We start from the raw sequence: 19,531 nt of genomic DNA, 5'->3' as shown, positions 1-19,531 counted from the left end.
TTAAAGACATTTGAAGATGAATTTGGGCAAAATGGTTGAAAAATCACATACAATAACTAAAAATATGATTATCACTTTCGACCAATAGGTGGCGCAGTTACGAAACTGATGTGATGTGGTCAGAGTGAAGTGACAATGACACATACAAAGTTTGGTGTCAATATGTCAAGGCATTGCAGATATAAAGCCTGAATAGTCATTTTGGCATCATGGCTCAACTTTGCCACTGCGGTATACGAAAACGGTTTCGTCTATCGACACGAAATCCATAACTTTTACTCGGCACGGTCTGGAGATGACACGATCCGATTTTGGTGAAAATCGGACGTTCGGTCTAGGAGGAGTTTGAAAAAGTAGGTTTTAAAAGAAAATAAAGATGGCGGACAGGAAGTTTGGCTGACTATGGCAAAATTGGTATCTATGTTTTCAGCATAACCCAAGGAATCTATTGAGATCAGTGTCATTACTATAGGCAAATTTATTCAAAAGTTATTAGCATTTTTGGAAATTTCATTATAACTTTTGACCAAAAGGTGGCGCTGTCTCATAATCTTTTGAGTACCTTTAGGGCTTTGTACTGATGACCCATACTGAGTTTCGTAACGATACGTTCATGCGTTCATAAAATACAGCATTTTAGCACATAATTCAAAATGGCCGACAGCCAAAATGGCCGATATGGAAAAATTGGATATCAGTCAACTCAACATGACGCCCTGAATCTATCGAGACCACTTTTGTGATTTTTGGACAAACCGTTCAGAAGTTATAAGCAAAAATAGCCTTTTTTCATATCTCCAGACCAGTAGGTGGCGCTGCGCCGAAACGCAGCATGTAGCCTCAGGTCATGCTTGTGATGACATGTAGGAAGTTTGGTTTGAATACGATTAAGCGATGCGGAGATACAGCCTTATGTCTGTTTTCGCAAGCGCTACGTAAAATTTGTTTGCGCGTTTATCGAAAACGGTTTGACGAATCAACTTGAATTCCATAACTTTTTGTCCCCACAGCCTGAAGATGATCTGGTGCAATTTTGGTGCAAATCGGACAAACCGTCTAGGACGAGTTCGCAAAAGAAGGTTTTTTGGACAATTCAAAATGGCGGCCATATTTTTATGACGGAAAATGACGTCATAGGGTCCAGTCGAATCGTCGTGAGCTCAGGAATCAGAGGAAAAAAGAATTTTGTTGATAGGCCTTACGGTTTAAAAGTTATTAGCATAATATAAGTGAAACTTTGGACAGGTGGTGGCGCTAGAGGGAATGAGTTAGAGACACCAAAATTGGTGCAATTACTGTTGGGAATGTCCTCTATCAGAATGTCAAACCGGAACAACTTTCCCGCATACGCTTCTATGGGCTGCCATAGACGCCCAGTCGGAAGAAGCAGAATAATAATAATAAATATAGCTGCAAGCAGCAATCACCGGGGCCAAGCGCAAGCAAGACGACAAGACATGCCAAAGTGGCTGGGAGTGTGAGACCAACTGCAGCTAGGAGCAATTGAAGACATTTAAAGAAGAATTTTGGCAAAATGGTTGAAAAATCACATACATTAACTAAAAATATGATTATCACTTTCGACCAATAGGTGGCGCAGTTACGAAACTGATGTGATGTGGTCAGAGTGAAGTGACAATGACATATACAAAGTTTGGTGTCAATATGGCAAGGCATTGCAGATATAAAGCCTGAATAGTCATTTTGGCATCATGCCTCAAATTTGCCACTGCGGTATACAAAAACGGTTTCGTCTATCGACACGAAATCCATAACTTTTACTCGGCACGGTCTGGAGATGACACGATCCGATTTTGGTGAAAATCGGACGTTCGGTCTAGGAGGAGTTCGAAAAAGTAGGTTTTAAAACAAAATAAAGATGGCGGACAGGAAGTTTGGCTGACTATGGCAAAATTGGTATCTATGTTTTCAGCATAACCCAAGGAATCTATTGAGATCAGTGTCATTACTATAGGCAAATTTATTCAAAAGTTATTAGCATTTTTGGAAATTTCATTATAACTTTTGACCAAAAGGTGGCGCTGTCTCATAAATTTTTGAGTACCTTTAGGGCGTTGTACTGATGACCCATACTGAGTTTCGTAACGATACGTTCATGTGTTCATAAAATACAGCATTTTAGCACATAATTCAAAATGGCCGACAGCCAAAATGGCCGATATGGGAAAATTGGATATCAGTCGACTCAGCACGATGCCCTGAATCTAACGAGACCACTTTTGTGATTTTTGGACAAACCGTTCAGAAGTTATAAGCAAAAATATAAATTCTTCATATCTCCGGACCAGTAGGTGGCGCTGCGCCGAAACGCAGCATGTAGCCTCAGGTCATGCTTGTGATGACATGTACCAAATTTGGTCTGAATCCGATAAAGCGTTGTGGAGATACGGCCTTACGTCTGTTTTTGCAAGCGCTACGTAAAATTTATTTGCGCGGTATTCGAGAACGGTAATTCGAATCAACTTGAATTCCATAACTTTTTGTCGTCATGGTCTGGAGTTGATCTGGTTCAATTTTCGTGAAATTCGGAGCAACGGCCTAGGAGGAGTTCGAAAAAGTAGGTTTTTTGGAAAATTCAAAATGGCGGGAAAACTATTATGACGGAAAATGACGTCATAGGGTGCAATCGAATCGTCGTGAGCTCAGGAATCAGAGGGAAAAAGAATTTTGATTCTAGCCCTTACGGTTCAAAAGTTATCAGCATAGACATGAGTGAAACTTTGGACTGTTGGTGGCGCTAGAGGGAATGAGTTGGAGACACCAAAATTGGTGTATTTAATGTTGGGACTGTCCTCTATCAGAATGTCAAATAAAATCAACTTTCCCGCAAGCGGTTCATAGGGCTGCCATAGACTTCAATGGCGGAAGAAGAAACGGAAGAATAATAATAATAAGAACGCCAACAAAAACAATAGGTGCCTCCGCACTTTCAGTGCTTGGCCCCTAAATATAGCTGCAAGCAGCCATTACGGGGCCAAGCGCAAGCAAGACGACAAGACATGCCAAAGTGGCTGGGAGTGTGAGACCAACTGCAGCAAGGATCAATTGAAGACATTTAAAGATGAAATTTGGCAAAATGGTTGAAAAATCACATACAATAACTAAAAATATGATTATCACCTTCGACCAATAGGTGGCGCAGTTACGAAACTGATGTGATGTGGTCAGAGTGAAGTGACAATGACACATACAAAGTTTGGTGTCAATATGTCGAGGCATTGCATATATAAAGCCTGAATAGTCATTTTGGCATCATGCCTCAATTTTGCCACTGCGGTATACAAAAACGGTTTCGTCTATCGACACGAAATCCATAACTTTTACTCGGCACCGTCTGGAGATGACACGATCCGATTTTGGTGAAAATCGGACGTTCGGTCTAGGAGGAGTTCGAAAAAGTAGGTTTTAAAAGAAAATAAAGATGGCGGACAGGAAGTTTGACTGACTACACCAAAATTGGTATCTATGTTTTCAGCATAACCCAAGGAATCTATTGAGATCAGTGTCATTACTATAGGCAAATTTATTCAAAAGTTATTAGCATTTTTGGAAATTTCATTATAACTTTTGACCAAAAGGTGGCGCTGTCTCATAATCTTTTGAGTACCTTTAGGGCGTTGTACTGATGACCCATACTGAGTTTCGTAACGATACGTTCATGCATTCATAAAATACAGCATTTTAGCACATAATTCAAAATGGCCGACAGCCAAAATGGCCGATATGGACAACTTGGATATCAGTCAACTCAAAATGACGCCCTGAATCTATCGAGACCACTTTTATGATTTTTGGACAAACCGTTCAGAAGTTATAAGCAAAAATAGCCTTTTTTCATATCTCCGGACCAGTAGGTGGCGCTGCGCCGAAACGGAGCATGTAGCCTCAGGTCACGCTTGTGATGACATGTAGGAAGTTTGGTTTGAATACGATTAAGCGTTGCGGAGATACAGCCTTACGTCTGTTTTCGCAAGCGCTACGTAAAATTTGTTTGTGGGTTTTTTCGAAAATTGCTAAGCGAATCAACTTGAATTCCATAACTTTTTGTCGGCATGGTCTGTAGATGATCTGATTCAATTTTCATGGAAATTGGAGCAACGGCCTAGGAGGAGTTCGAAAAAGTAGCTTTTTCGGAAAATTCAAAATGGCGGAAAACTTTTCATGGCGCAAAATGACGTCATTGGGTGCAATCGAATCGTCACGAGGTCAGGAATCAGAGGAAAAAATAATTTTGTTTCTAGCCCTTGTGGTTCAAAAGTTATTAGAATAAACATGAGTGAAACTTTGGACAGTTGGTGGCGCTAGAGGGAATGACTTAGACACACCAAAATTGGTGTATTTAATGTTGGGACTGTCCTCTATCCGAATGTCAAACCATTACAACTTTCCCGCGATCGGTTCTATGGGCTGCCATAGACTCCCAGAGCGGAAGAAGAAGAAGAATTATTTTTGGTACGGGAACAGATACAATAGGTGCCCGCACCTTCAGTGCTTGGCCCCTAATAATAAGGGAACCTTTTTGCCATTTATAGCGCCACCTATGGTCCGATCTGCATGAAACTCGGCACGCTTGTTCACCATGTCATGACACATATGCTCAGCGATTTTCGTGATGTTCTGAGTTTTTGTTTAGGATTTATAGGCTTTTGACTGTATTTTGCCCCGCCCATTTTCCAAATGACCCTGTTATAGCCAACCAAATGCAAAAATTCTACTTTTTTTCAAAAACTATTGATCGAGAGAGTCCAGAGAAATGTCCTAGACTGGTTTGGCTCCGGTCGGGCGAAAAACCAGGGACTAGTTCGCAAAAGTAGGTTTTGGACAAAATTCGACATAGCAGAATTTTTTCTGGCCTAAATCGAAATCGGAGATGGCCATTTTGTCCGCCTTGAGCCAAGGATTCCAACGATTTGGGGCACTTGATCCTGGGACAAACGGTCTAAGAGCTATGATCAATTTTGAACTTTTGGTTGCTGTAGCGCCACCTATGGGCCATTCGGGGTCATACTCTGATAGGTTGTCCCCAAATTGAGGCCTACCATCTGGCCAGGTTTCACGTCTCTAGGCCTTACGGTTTGGCCTGCACGATGCGTTTTACGAATCCTTAATTACAATAGGGTTTCAGCATTTCATGCTTGAACCCCTAATAAGATTGAAGGCTTTTTGCCAGTTACAGCGCCACCTATGGTCCGATCTCCATGAAACTCTGCATGCTTCCTCACCATGTTCTGACACATATGCTCATCAATTTTGGTGAAGTTCTGAATTTTCATATGGGATTTATAGGCTTTTTAGTGTATTTTGCCACGCCCCTTTTCTAAATGACCCTGTTACAGCCACCCAAATGCAAAAGTTCAACTTTTTTTTCGATATTTATTGATCTAGAGAGTCCAGAGAAATGTCCTAGACTGGTTTGGTTCCGATCTGGTGAAAAACCTAGGACTAGTTTGCAAAAGTAGGTTTCGGACAAAATTCGACATAGCAGAAAATTTTTCTGGCCTAAATCGAAATTGGAGATAGCCATTTTGTCCGCCTTGAGCCAGGGATCACAGTGGTGTGAGACACTTGAGTCTAGGACAAACGGACTCTAGGAGTTATGGGCAATGTAGTACTTTTGCACTAAATCTGTAGCTGTAGCACAACGTAAAATTTGTTTGCGCGGTATTTGAGAACGGTTTGACGAATCAACACGAATTCCATAACTTTTTGTCGGTACAGTGTGGAGATGATACGATTCGATTTTGGTGAAAATCGGACAAACGGTCTAGGAGGAGTTCGACAAAGTAGGTTTTGACTGAAAATCAAGATGGCGGACAGGAAGTTCGGCCAAATATGGCAAACTTGGTATCTATGTTCTCAGCGTGACCCAGCGAATCTATTGAGACCAGTGGCATTTCAATAGGCAGATGTCTTCAAAGGTTATTAGCCTTTTTGGAAATGTTGTTATAACTTTTGACCACAAGGTGGCGCTGTTTCGAAACTTCTCACGCTCCTTCAGGGCATCGTGCTGATGACCCATACCATGTTTCGTAACAATCCATTCATGCGTTCTTAAAATACAGCATTTTAGCACAAAATTCAAAATGGCCGACAGCCAAAATGGCCGACATGGTAAAATTGGATATCAGTCGACTCAGCATGTTGGCCTGAATCTAACGAGACCAATTTGATGATTTTTGGGCAAACTGTTCAGAAGTTATAAGCAAAAATAGCCATTTTTCATATCTCCGGACCAGTAGGTGGCGCTGCGCCGAAACGCAGCATGTAGCCTCAAGTCATGCTTGTGATGACATGTGGCAAATTTGGTCTGAATCCAACAAAGCGTTGCGGAGATACAGCCTTACGTCTGTTTTCGCAAGCGCTACGTAAAATTTGTTTGTGGGTTTTTTCAAAAATTGCTAAGCGAATCAACTTGAATTCCATAAATTTTTGTCGGCATGGTCTGTAGATGATCTGATTCAATTTTCATGGAAATTGGAGCAACGGCCTAGGAGGAGTTCGAAAAAGTAGCTTTTTCGGAAAATTCAAAATGGCGGAAAACTTTTCATGGCGCAAAATGACGTCATTGGGTGCAATCGAATCGTCACGAGGTCAGGAATCAGAGGAAAAAATAATTTTGTTTCTAGCCCTTGTGGTTCAAAAGTTATTAGAATAAACATGAGTGAAACTTTGGACAGTTGGTGGCGCTAGAGGGAATGACTTAGACACACCAAAATTGGTGTATTTAATGTTGGGACTGTCCTCTATCCGAATGTCAAACCATTACAACTTTCCCGCGATCGGTTCTATGGGCTGCCATAGACTCCCAGAGCGGAAGAAGAAGAAGAATTATTTTTGGTACGGGAACAGATACAATAGGTGCCCGCACCTTCAGTGCTTGGCCCCTAATAATAGGAACGCCAACAAAAACAATAGGTGCCTCCGCACTTTCAGTGCTTGGCCCCTAAATATAGCTGCAAGCAGCAATCACCGGGGCCAAGCGCAAGCAAGACGACAAGACATGCCAAAGTGGCTGGGAGTGTGAGACCCACTGCAGCAAGGAGCAATTAAAGACATTTGAAGATGAATTTTGGCAAAATGGTTGAAAAATCACATACAATAACTAAAAATATGATTATCACTTTCGACCAATAGGTGGCGCAGTTACGAAACTGATGTGATGTGGTCAGAGTGAAGTGACAATGACACATACAAAGTTTGGTGTCAATATGTCAAGGCATTGCAGATATAAAGCCTGAATAGTCATTTTGGCATCATGCCTCAACTTTGCCACTGCGGTATACGAAAACGGTTTTGTCTATCGACACGAAATCCATAACTTTTACTCGGCACAGTCTGGAGATGACACGATCCGATTTTGGTGAAAATCGGACGTTCGGTCTAGGAGGAGTTCGAAAAAGTAGGTTTTAAAAGAAAATAAAGATGGCGGACAGGAACTTTGATTGACTATGGCAAAATTGGTATCTATGTTTTCAGCATAACCCAAGGAATCTATTGAGATCAGTGTCATTACTATAGGCAAATTTATTCAAAAGTTATTAGCATTTTTGGAAATTTCATTATAACTTTTGACCAAAAGGTGGCGCTGTCTCATAAATTTTTGAGTACTTTTAGGGCGTTGTACTGATGACCCATACTGAGTTTCGTAACGATACGTTCATGCGTTCATAAAATACAGCATTTTAGCACATAATTCAAAATGGCCGACAGCCAAAATGGCCGATATGGGAAAATTGGATATCAGTCGACTCAGCACGATGCCCTGAATCTAACGAGACCACTTTTGTGATTTTTGGACAAACCGTTCAGAAGTTATAAGCAAAAATATAAATTCTTCATATCTCCGGACCAGTAGGTGGCGCTGCGCCGAAACGCAGCATGTAGCCTCAGGTCATGCTTGTGATGACATGTACCAAATTTGGTCTGAATCCGATAAAGCGTTGTGGAGATACGGCCTTACGTCTGTTTTTGCAAGCGCTACGTAAAATTTATTTGCGCGGTATTCGAGAACGGTAATTCGAATCAACTTGAATTCCATAACTTTTTGTCGTCATGGTCTGGAGTTGATCTGGTTCAATTTTCGTGAAATTCGGAGCAACGGCCTAGGAGGAGTTCGAAAAAGTAGGTTTTTTGGAAAATTCAAAATGGCGGGAAAACTATTATGACGGAAAATGACGTCATAGGGTGCAATCGAATCGTCGTGAGCTCAGGAATCAGAGGGAAAAAGAATTTTGATTCTAGCCCTTACGGTTCAAAAGTTATCAGCATAGACATGAGTGAAACTTTGGACTGTTGGTGGCGCTAGAGGGAATGAGTTGGAGACACCAAAATTGGTGTATTTAATGTTGGGACTGTCCTCTATCAGAATGTCAAATAAAATCAACTTTCCCGCAAGCGGTTCATAGGGCTGCCATAGACTTCAATGGCGGAAGAAGAAACGGAAGAATAATAATAATAAGAACGCCAACAAAAACAATAGGTGCCTCCGCACTTTCAGTGCTTGGCCCCTAATAAATATAGCTGCAAGCAGCAATCACCGGGGCCAAGCGCAAGCAAGACGACAAGACATGCCAAAGTGGCTGGGAGTGTGAGACCCACTGCAGCAAGGAGCAATTAAAGACATTTGAAGATGAATTTGGGCAAAATGGTTGAAAAATCACATACAATAACTAAAAATATGATTATCACTTTCGACCAATAGGTGGCGCAGTTACGAAACTGATGTGATGTGGTCAGAGTGAAGTGACAATGACACATACAAAGTTTGGTGTCAATATGTCAAGGCATTGCAGATATAAAGCCTGAATAGTCATTTTGGCATCATGCCTCAACTTTGCCACTGCGGTATACGAAAACGGTTTCGTCTATCGACACGAAATCCATAACTTTTACTCGGCACGGTCTGGAGATGACACGATCCGATTTTGGTGAAAATCGGACGTTCGGTCTAGGAGGAGTTCGAAAAAGTAGGTTTTAAAAGAAAATAAAGATGGCGGACAGGAAGTTTGACTGACTACACCAAAATTGGTATCTATGTTTTCAGCATAACCCAAGGAATCTATTGAGATCAGTGTCATTACTATAGGCAAATTTATTCAAAAGTTATTAGCATTTTTGGAAATTTCATTATAACTTTTGACCAAAAGGTGGCGCTGTCTCATAATCTTTTGAGTACCTTTAGGGCTTTGTACTGATGACCCATACTGAGTTTCGTAACGATACGTTCATGCGTTCATAAAATACAGCATTTTAGCACATAATTCAAAATGGCCGACAGCCAAAATGGCCGATATGGAAAAATTGGATATCAGTCAACTCAACATGACGCCCTGAATCTATCGAGACCACTTTTGTGATTTTTGGACAAACCGTTCAGAAGTTATAAGCAAAAATAGCCTTTTTTCATATCTCCAGACCAGTAGGTGGCGCTGCGCCGAAACGCAGCATGTAGCCTCAGGTCATGCTTGTGATGACATGTAGGAAGTTTGGTTTGAATACGATTAAGCGATGCGGAGATACAGCCTTATGTCTGTTTTCGCAAGCGCTACGTAAAATTTGTTTGCGCGTTTATCGAAAACGGTTTGACGAATCAACTTGAATTCCATAACTTTTTGTCCCCACAGCCTGAAGATGATCTGGTGCAATTTTGGTGCAAATCGGACAAACCGTCTAGGACGAGTTCGCAAAAGAAGGTTTTTTGGACAATTCAAAATGGCGGCCATATTTTTATGACGGAAAATGACGTCATAGGGTCCAGTCGAATCGTCGTGAGCTCAGGAATCAGAGGAAAAAAGAATTTTGTTGATAGGCCTTACGGTTTAAAAGTTATTAGCATAATATAAGTGAAACTTTGGACAGGTGGTGGCGCTAGAGGGAATGAGTTAGAGACACCAAAATTGGTGCAATTACTGTTGGGAATGTCCTCTATCAGAATGTCAAACCGGAACAACTTTCCCGCATACGCTTCTATGGGCTGCCATAGACGCCCAGTCGGAAGAAGCAGAATAATAATAAATATAGCTGCAAGCAGCAATCACCGGGGCCAAGCGCAAGCAAGACGACAAGACATGCCAAAGTGGCTGGGAGTGTGAGACCCACTGCAGCAAGGAGCAATTAAAGACATTTGAAGATGAATTTGGGCAAAATGGTTGAAAAATCACATACAATAACTAAAAATATGATTATCACTTTCGACCAATAGGTGGCGCAGTTACGAAACTGATGTGATGTGGTCAGAGTGAAGTGACAATGACACATACAAAGTTTGGTGTCAATATGTCAAGGCATTGCAGATATAAAGCCTGAATAGTCATTTTGGCATCATGGCTCAACTTTGCCACTGCGGTATACGAAAACGGTTTCGTCTATCGACACGAAATCCATAACTTTTACTCGGCACGGTCTGGAGATGACACGATCCGATTTTGGTGAAAATCGGACGTTCGGTCTAGGAGGAGTTTGAAAAAGTAGGTTTTAAAAGAAAATAAAGATGGCGGACAGGAAGTTTGGCTGACTATGGCAAAATTGGTATCTATGTTTTCAGCATAACCCAAGGAATCTATTGAGATCAGTGTCATTACTATAGGCAAATTTATTCAAAAGTTATTAGCATTTTTGGAAATTTCATTATAACTTTTGACCAAAAGGTGGCGCTGTCTCATAATCTTTTGAGTACCTTTAGGGCTTTGTACTGATGACCCATACTGAGTTTCGTAACGATACGTTCATGCGTTCATAAAATACAGCATTTTAGCACATAATTCAAAATGGCCGACAGCCAAAATGGCCGATATGGAAAAATTGGATATCAGTCAACTCAACATGACGCCCTGAATCTATCGAGACCACTTTTGTGATTTTTGGACAAACCGTTCAGAAGTTATAAGCAAAAATAGCCTTTTTTCATATCTCCAGACCAGTAGGTGGCGCTGCGCCGAAACGCAGCATGTAGCCTCAGGTCATGCTTGTGATGACATGTAGGAAGTTTGGTTTGAATACGATTAAGCGATGCGGAGATACAGCCTTATGTCTGTTTTCGCAAGCGCTACGTAAAATTTGTTTGCGCGTTTATCGAAAACGGTTTGACGAATCAACTTGAATTCCATAACTTTTTGTCCCCACAGCCTGAAGATGATCTGGTGCAATTTTGGTGCAAATCGGACAAACCGTCTAGGACGAGTTCGCAAAAGAAGGTTTTTTGGACAATTCAAAATGGCGGCCATATTTTTATGACGGAAAATGACGTCATAGGGTCCAGTCGAATCGTCGTGAGCTCAGGAATCAGAGGAAAAAAGAATTTTGTTGATAGGCCTTACGGTTTAAAAGTTATTAGCATAATATAAGTGAAACTTTGGACAGGTGGTGGCGCTAGAGGGAATGAGTTAGAGACACCAAAATTGGTGCAATTACTGTTGGGAATGTCCTCTATCAGAATGTCAAACCGGAACAACTTTCCCGCATACGCTTCTATGGGCTGCCATAGACGCCCAGTCGGAAGAAGCAGAATAATAATAATAATAATAATAATAATAAGAACCGGAACGAAAACAATAGGTGCCTCCGCACTTTCAGTGCTTGGCCCCTAATTAACTGTCAAAACAATTTACATGTCTACAATGTCTATACATTTTTTCAAAAGTTAGTGTACTTGGTTACCAAGGAGTATGCAAACAAAACATGCTTGATATGATCAATATTATTTGCGAACAATATTTGTATCCTGAATTAATTGCTTGTATTAGGATGAACAATCATCGACTCATCACAGAATGAACTGATTTGAGATTAGATGGAAATGACTGTTAAAAGACAGAATTGTGATGCATGTATATCTATTGTTTGACATTTTTAGTAGACAATTAAACGGAGTGTGGCGACTGAAAAGTGTTTTATGACAGCTTGTTATATTATGTTTTTTATTAAAAGCCCATAACTGAAGAAAAACCCATAAATAAAATCCTTGCATGTAATAACCACACGCACTTACCGTCTTACAATTTCCCACACTTGTTTGGCTCGTGTTATAATCTGGTAACTGTCCTTTTTCTCGTTCTGTTGACGACTCTGCTTCAAATCTTTCTTTTTCTGTTTGAATTCGTCCCATTTAGGTTTCTTCCCTTCAGAGCCTTTGAAAGAAAACATTATATTGATTCATTTACACAAAAAAATCACATCGATTCACAACACACTATCACAGCGGATCCCAGGTAATGACATATTGACATATGTACCTTCCTCCTGTTTGCTTCCATCTCCTGGGTATTTCCTCTTCTTTGTGAACTTTCCAGCGGTTGGTTTTCTGTTGAATGTCTTTGGTCCTCCATCTGCCCCTGTTTTTTTAAAACCCTTTGCTTTGTCTGTGTTGTAAGGTTTGAATGGCCGTTTGCCTTGTGGCTTTCCTCCAGTTTTACCTAATGAAGGAAACACTGACATTAATGCATTGTAAGCACATGTCTGAGCATAAGCTGTAATCTGGATTCTTAACATCAACACTGAAAAATGTATAATTAACAATAGGTGGAGATCTTACAGCATAATATAAAAAAATAATAATGTGCAAGAAGTTACCTTTCGGCTTGAATGATGTTTTCTTTCCGTCTCTGGGCGTGAATGACTTCTTTCTCGGTTTAGCCTCCATTCTGGACTGGAAACGGTTGATTAAATTGTCAGATTACTGGTTTTACAATTTGGTTTTATTCTGGAAGCTGGGATGCATGAAGTTTATTCACGATACAATAGAGAATCTCCTGTGTCTGAACCCTGTAACGTTAAAGAATCAAACAGTGGCAATTTAAGTTTCTGTAGCGGCTTGTACGATTACCTAAAAATAATGACAGGCAAGTAGTCTAACAAATGTTACATATATATTTACATACTGGAACAGTTCTCGTCCTAATTGAGAGGCAATTTCGTTGTTCTTTATCAAAACGACGAGACACGTTTTACTACTCACCCATGTGTACAGACAAATCACTTTACGGCATTTGATTTCCAGCGTCGTAAGGAACTAGGAGCCCGTTTTGCGACAGTCTGTCGCTGCGTAACAAGACAACTTAAAAGTCACTGGCATATTTGTTTAACACATCGTTTAATAACTTATTTAAAAAATCCCGTTAAGAATATTTAGATATTTTAGTTGTTATGAAATAGTTTAAGATTTTTGCGATAAGTTAAAATGGTAAAATACCAAAAGGATGTCTGATACTCGAATGAATCACTCTTTTGAGTCGATTCTTTTAAATGAATAGGTCAAACTGGTTGAATTAGTATGAATCATTTGAGCAGATTGAACAATGATTCACACTTTCTTTGAGCAGTTTCTCACTACGGTCTACTGGATTCATACCTTTTAATGCCAAGGACCTAAAATGCGTCCTCAAATGCGTAAAAATAATTATAAAATAAATATTGTAATGAGTGTGAAATATGTTATTATAATTTCGGACTGTTATATTTTCGATTTACTACGTAGATCACTATGGTGGGTATATATTTGGACTATTTTAGCTCGAGCGGGACGCCACTGCTGCGGAGTAGCACAGTACCTGCGTGACCCGTCATAGACATAAACAGAGAGAAGTAGCTCCGGCTACAGGGTTCTTCCGCAGTGTGCTCACCCAAAAATACAAATTTGTAATTTATCACCCTCAAGTTGTTCCAAACCTGGATGAATTTCTTTTTTCTGTTGAACTAAAAATAAGATATTTTGAAGAATTTTGGTAATCAGACAGTTAAAGGTAGCCATTGACTTTCATTGTAGGAAAATATATGAAGTCAATGGCTATCGTCAACTGTCCAGTTACCAACATCTTCTTTTGTGTTCAACAGATGAAATAAAAACATACAGGTTTCGAACAACATGCGGGTGAGTAAATTATGACATAAGAGCGCCAAAAGTTACATAGTGTACCATTATTATCTTTATTTATTATCATTAACAGCCTGCACCTGTCCAATAATAATAATAAAAAATCCCGTAAACACATTTAATTAATTTTGTATTAAAATTGATATTCAAACCATGAATGCAATTTTGTTTCTTAAAAAATCAACTGTAAACATTACAATTTTATGTAAAAAAAAAAAAAAAAATGAATTTAGAAAAAAAAAAATCAACATTAGAATAAAAATCATCAAATCTCTGCCAACATGACATCACATGACATATAAACCAACATTTCATAATATAATAATATTTATAATCGCTTTCCACTGGTGGCTGTGTTAAGAATCGTATATAAATAATGTACGTGCATTTATAAAATCATAATTATAGAGATAAAAAAGATGCTGCAGCAAAAACACAATCGCTCTCCGGAGCACGAGAGCCATCTACTGGGAGAGTTGTGCATATTTTGAAGTTGTATTATTATTATTATGGAGAAGAAGAAAAAAAATAATATATATATGTATATATTTATATATCTGTGTCTAATAAAACGAGTAATCTGAAAGGTTTTTTCACTTGCGGACCATGAATTCATTATTACATGATGTGCATTTATTTACAGACGCCAGCGTGCGCGTTCTGGTGTCGCTGAAACGCGGTTTGTCCCTCTGTAGTCGCCGTCAGCAGCTGATATGCAGGTGAAAGGTCAGTCCAGTGCAGCAGACAGGATGGATGTCAACCAGGCAAAACAAGAGCACCTGCTCGCATTAAAAGGTATTGCGGGGCTTAACCTTTTCTTACTCTAGTAGCGAAAGAGCAGCTGAATAATACCTGAACACTGTTGCGTGCTAGCTTATATTCATTCATTCATAAACCCCGCTGTAGCTGAAGCGATCGCCCTGCTAGCTGCTAATCATGCTAATCACTTCTGCTGCTCACTAGGGTTGAGCCCTGGTACATGGTTGCTAGTGTACACACTGTAAGAATATGTGTCTGCCAGTTTTCTGCTGCTGTAGTAAACACACGACAGCTGCTGTTTCGTGGCATCATCAGATAGATACACACTAGTATTGACAATGTGACTCCAGTAATAGAAAAGCTCTCCGAAGTGATGCTTTATTAGTCTTCTGTATCTCTCATATACTTACTATACTTGTCTTGGCATCATTTTCAGACTGACAAAATGAATTAAGAACAATAAATGAATTTATTCCCCACATTTATTTTCAAGTTTGTTATTTTAGTATGTTTGATGGGTTACTGGTATAACGTGTTTTAAAACAGATATTAAATGGATTAAATTAGCACATGCTCAATAGTAAAGAACAGAATAGCACAATGCAGTGTAATATTGTGCTTCACAACATGTACAAATAGGACAACAAGACATATCTCGCATAAAGAAAGTGAAGCCTTTCTTTTGGAATCATTTAAAATATTTGCATTTATTTTATTCGATCAAAACAGACTAAATTATACACCATATATTTACTTTTTGCCCCATTCATTTCCTATGTTGGTCATTTTTGAATGCTAAGATCAAAAGTGTGACTATCTAGCCTTTTCTAATTGTGTGTGTTCATACATCAAGTGCCACAAAAGTCCCTGAGTTTCATACCATTCTGATGGTAAAATGTTTCCTTTTGTTTTTTTTGGTCTAATTTACCGATATAGAAGCTTGTTCCTCCATGGAATAAACAATGTAAAACTTAGGCTAATTGTGACTTTTTATCTAACAATTCTTCTTTTTCTTTTTTTTTGCAATTGCAAGTTTACATCTCGCAATTCTTACTTTTTCCCCCTCAAAATTGTGATATAAATTGCGTGATATAAAGTAGCAATTGCATGTTATAAAGTCAGAATTGTATTATCTGAGATATAAACTCGCAATTCTAAGAAAATAAGAAGTCATAATTATGAGACCACTGAATGATTTTCCATTGCTGTTACACTTAGATAAACACAGGTCAAATATTCTTAAAATATTTGTTAAAAGTTTATGCTAATCAAATTAAATATTAATAGATCATCATTTGGTGCTGTATGACAAGGATGGGAATTCAGGGCATATGAGGAATAAGACATCTAACTATACATATTATTAACCTTATATTGTACATATCACTTTATGGCTATGTTGGTCTTTGGATCAACTGAGCATTTATGTTACACAGGAAACTAACATGGCAAACTACAGTGTCTGTCACACTGGTCATCCTTAAATACATCTAAATAAAAGCAACTAGAGCCTCCAAGAGTTAACTGTACATCATGTGTGTTTGATACTGTAATATTGTACCGACTTCATGTTCTGTTTCTGCCTCCAGTGATGCGGCTGACCAAACCTACGCTTTTCACAAACATGCCGGTGACGTGTGAGGACCGAGATCTTCCAGGTGCAGTCCAGCGACACTTATGAATCAGGAAACTTATGAAGGATACACACAGTTTGTGAAATCAGACACTGATTCATTGGGAAAGAAATAAATTTCATAACTCATAAATGAATTATTCTTAATTGTCTAATTACCCAGCTCGACTGCAGTTTCCTTAAAAATAAAAGCTCAAGGGTTTATCTCTTGCATTTGTAGAAATTAGGACAAAAGTATTGTAATTTCAATACTGTAGCTTAAAGTAAAATAAATTTAATTTATTTTAAAGTGCATTTCTTTAAAAAAAATATGGCTATAACTGTCTTAGGAATAATAATAATAATATAAAAATATAGCTGCAAGCAGCCATTACGGGGCCAAGCGCAAAAGCAGACGACGAGATATGCCTACATGGCTGAAAGTGTGAGACAAACTGCAGCAAGGAGCAATTAAAGACATTTGAAGATGAATTTTGGCAAAATGGTTGAAAAATCACATACAATAACTAAAAATATGATTATCACTTTCGACCAATAGGTGGCGCAGTTACGAAACTGATGTGATGTGGTCAGAGTGAAGTGACAATGACACATACAAAGTTTGGTGTCAATATGTCAAGGCATTGCAGATATAAAGCCTGAATAGTCATTTTGGCATCATGCCTCAACTTTGCATCTGCGGTATACGAAAACGGTTTCGTTTATCGACACGAAATCCATAACTTTTACTCGGCACGGTCTGGAGATGACACGATCCGATTTTGGTGAAAATCGGACGTTCGGTCTAGGAGGAGTTCGAAAAAGTAGGTTTTAAAACAAAATAAAGATGGCGGACAGGAAGTTTGACTGACTATGGCGAAATTGGTATCTATGTTTTCAGCATAACCCAAGGAATCTATTGAGATCAGTGTCATTACTATAGGCAAATTTATTCAAAAGTTATTAGCATTTTTGGAAATTTCATTATAATTTTTGACCTTTTTGAAAAGGTGGCGCTGTCTCATACCTCAGTATCTTTAGGGCGTTCATAAAATACAGCATTTTAGCACATAATTCAAAATGGCCGACAGCCAAAATGGCCGATATGGGAAAATTGGATATCAGTCGACTCAGCACGACGCCCTGAATCTAACGAGACCACTTTTGTGATTTTTGGACAAACCGTTCAGAAGTTATAAGCAAAAACATAAATTCTTCATATCTCCGGACCAGTAGGTGGCGCTGCGCCGAAACGCAGCATGTAGCCTCAGGTCATGCTTGTGATGACATGTACCAAATTTGGTCTGAATCCGATAAAACGTTGTGGAGATACGGCCTTACGTCTGTTTTTGCAAGCGCTACGTAAAATTAAATTGCGTGGTATTCGTGAACGGTTTGACAAATCAACTTGAATTCCATAACTTTTTGTCGTCATGGTCTGGAGATGATCTGGTTCAATTTTCGTGAAATTCGGAGCAACGGCCTAGGAGGAGTTCGAAAAAGTAGGTACGTCATAGGGTGCAGTCGAATCGTCGTGAGCTCAGAAATCAGAGGAAAAAAGAATTTTGTTTCTAGCCCTTGTGGTTCAAAAGTTATTAGCATAAACATAAGTGAAACTTTGGACAGCTGGTGGCGCTAGAGGGAATGAGTTGGAGACTCCAAATTTGCTATGGTGATAGTTCAGGCTGTCCTCTATCACTATGCCAATTTTCATAAGTTTCCCGCAAACGGTTCTATAGGCTGCCATAGACGCCCAGTCGGAAGAAAAAGAAACAAAAGAAAAAGAAGAATAAGAACCGGAACAGATACAATAGGTGCCCGCACCTTCAGTGCTTGGCCCCTAAATATCAGTGCTGGGCAAAGATTAATCGCATGCAAAATAAAAGTTTGTGGTAATATATAAAATATTGTATGTATAATATAGTATAATATATGTGTGTGTGTGTATTGTGTATAATTATTTTGTATATATATAAATACAGACATGCATGTATATATTTAATAAATATTTGCATGTATATATACTATATATATATATATATATATATTTATACATACATTATATTATATATAAATATACATATTTTATATATATAACTCATTTTTCTTAAATAAATTCATGCATGTCTGTGTATTTATATATACAAAATAATTATACACAGTACACACACATATATTATGTAAACATAAACTTTTATTTTGGATGCGATTAATCACGATTAATCGTTGCCCAGCACTAAAAAATATTATTATTATTATATTGTAATTGTACCAGTGTGAATGCTATATAGTCTGAGACACTATATCACAACTAAAAAGAGGTTTGAGTCCCTTTAAAGTTCAGGCGCACATCAATTCATCAACGTCTTTCTTTGTTCCATTTGAACACTGAACATCGGTGTTTAGCTCTTAATTTTGAACTCTTAAAGTGCACCAGATTGATGAATTTAACTTTAAAATGTGCAAAACTTCACACCTAGAGGGACCAGGGTCCAGCACCAGAGTCTCACTAAATCCTGTGGAAAACACTGTAAACATTTGTTGTTGTAATGCAACACATGAAACCACGGCTGAGTCCAGTGTTGAGTTTCTCTGAAAGCTATTAGCAGCCGCTCAGTCTCTGCTATAATGCTTTTGCTGCTGGTTCCCAGTGCTCTGAAACGCGATCGCCAGCGGCCGTGCTCCAGCACCGCATGTCACGGTGACAGTTCTGAGTAGCACTTCTATATATAAAAGCGGCTGAAATATGTTCCCCTATAAATCTGCATGAATGAGATTGTAATGTTGGAAAGATGAAGTGAATGGAGTTCATCAGACACCACCTCGTGTTACGCTTCCAATTTGTATAAATAGTCCGCTCAATCACGGCTTGCAGATAGATAATTATATCTATTAGATATTTATACATAAATAAGGCAGAAGTAAAAAGCTCTGTTGATTTAGACGTCCATGGGGGTCTATAAGTCAAGAGGTTTTACAGCTCTGCATATCACATGTCTGCAGGTGATTTGTTTATACGACTCATGAAAGACGACCCGTCCACCGTAAAGGGGGCAGAAACACTGATCCTCGGGGAGATGCTCACGCTGCCTCAGAATTTTGGGTAATGTATAGATTTAATGACCTAAAATTGTATGATTTATTAATGAGTTCATGGCACTTTCCACAAACAAGGTACACTTTGGTATCACATGACTTTAAAAGATTTAGAGGCAAAAATCACATCTATATATCCATCTGTCTATCCATCTATCTATCCATCTGTCTATCCG

The 19,531-nt window shown here is 38.9% G+C and overlaps 2 protein-coding genes across 5 annotated transcripts in view; one reads left to right on the top strand and one right to left on the bottom strand.

Moving 5' to 3' along the window:
- pum3 (pumilio RNA-binding family member 3) overlaps positions 1–13,571 on the bottom strand; it is a 29,548-nt gene extending 15,977 nt beyond the window's left edge. The window contains exons 1-5 of one of the 3 annotated variants that reach the window (XM_079599997.1): positions 13,367–13,571; positions 12,974–13,056; positions 12,589–12,780; positions 12,252–12,431; positions 12,008–12,146 (exon numbers count right to left, since the gene is read on the bottom strand). In XM_079599997.1, the coding sequence (XP_079456123.1) occupies positions 12,008–12,146; positions 12,252–12,431; positions 12,589–12,658 (389 nt within the window). In that variant the 5' untranslated portion in view covers positions 12,659–12,780; positions 12,974–13,056; positions 13,367–13,571. Of the gene's footprint in view, positions 1–12,007; positions 12,147–12,251; positions 12,432–12,588; positions 12,781–12,896; positions 13,272–13,366 lie in introns of those variants that run through there. The other 2 variants (XM_079599995.1, XM_079599996.1) reach the window with 2 other exon arrangements.
- The window catches only part of trappc13 (trafficking protein particle complex subunit 13), a 23,810-nt gene continuing 16,276 nt past the window's right edge, over positions 11,998–19,531 (top strand). Inside the window, exons 1-4 of one of the 2 annotated variants that reach the window (XM_079599999.1) lie at positions 11,998–12,227; positions 14,532–14,683; positions 16,237–16,305; positions 19,263–19,362. In XM_079599999.1, coding sequence (XP_079456125.1) covers positions 14,602–14,683; positions 16,237–16,305; positions 19,263–19,362 — 251 coding nt within the window. In that variant the 5' untranslated portion in view covers positions 11,998–12,227; positions 14,532–14,601. Of the gene's footprint in view, positions 12,228–14,531; positions 14,684–16,236; positions 16,306–19,262; positions 19,363–19,531 lie in introns of those variants that run through there. The other variant, XM_079600000.1, reaches the window with a different exon arrangement.

The sequence above is a fragment of the Phoxinus phoxinus genome, assembly GCF_949152265.1.
Source record: "Phoxinus phoxinus genome assembly, chromosome: 23".
Classification (NCBI taxonomy): Eukaryota; Metazoa; Chordata; class Actinopteri; order Cypriniformes; family Leuciscidae; genus Phoxinus; species Phoxinus phoxinus.
Note: the sequence above shows the minus strand (reverse complement) of the source record. Positions and strands in the feature narration are given on the sequence as shown.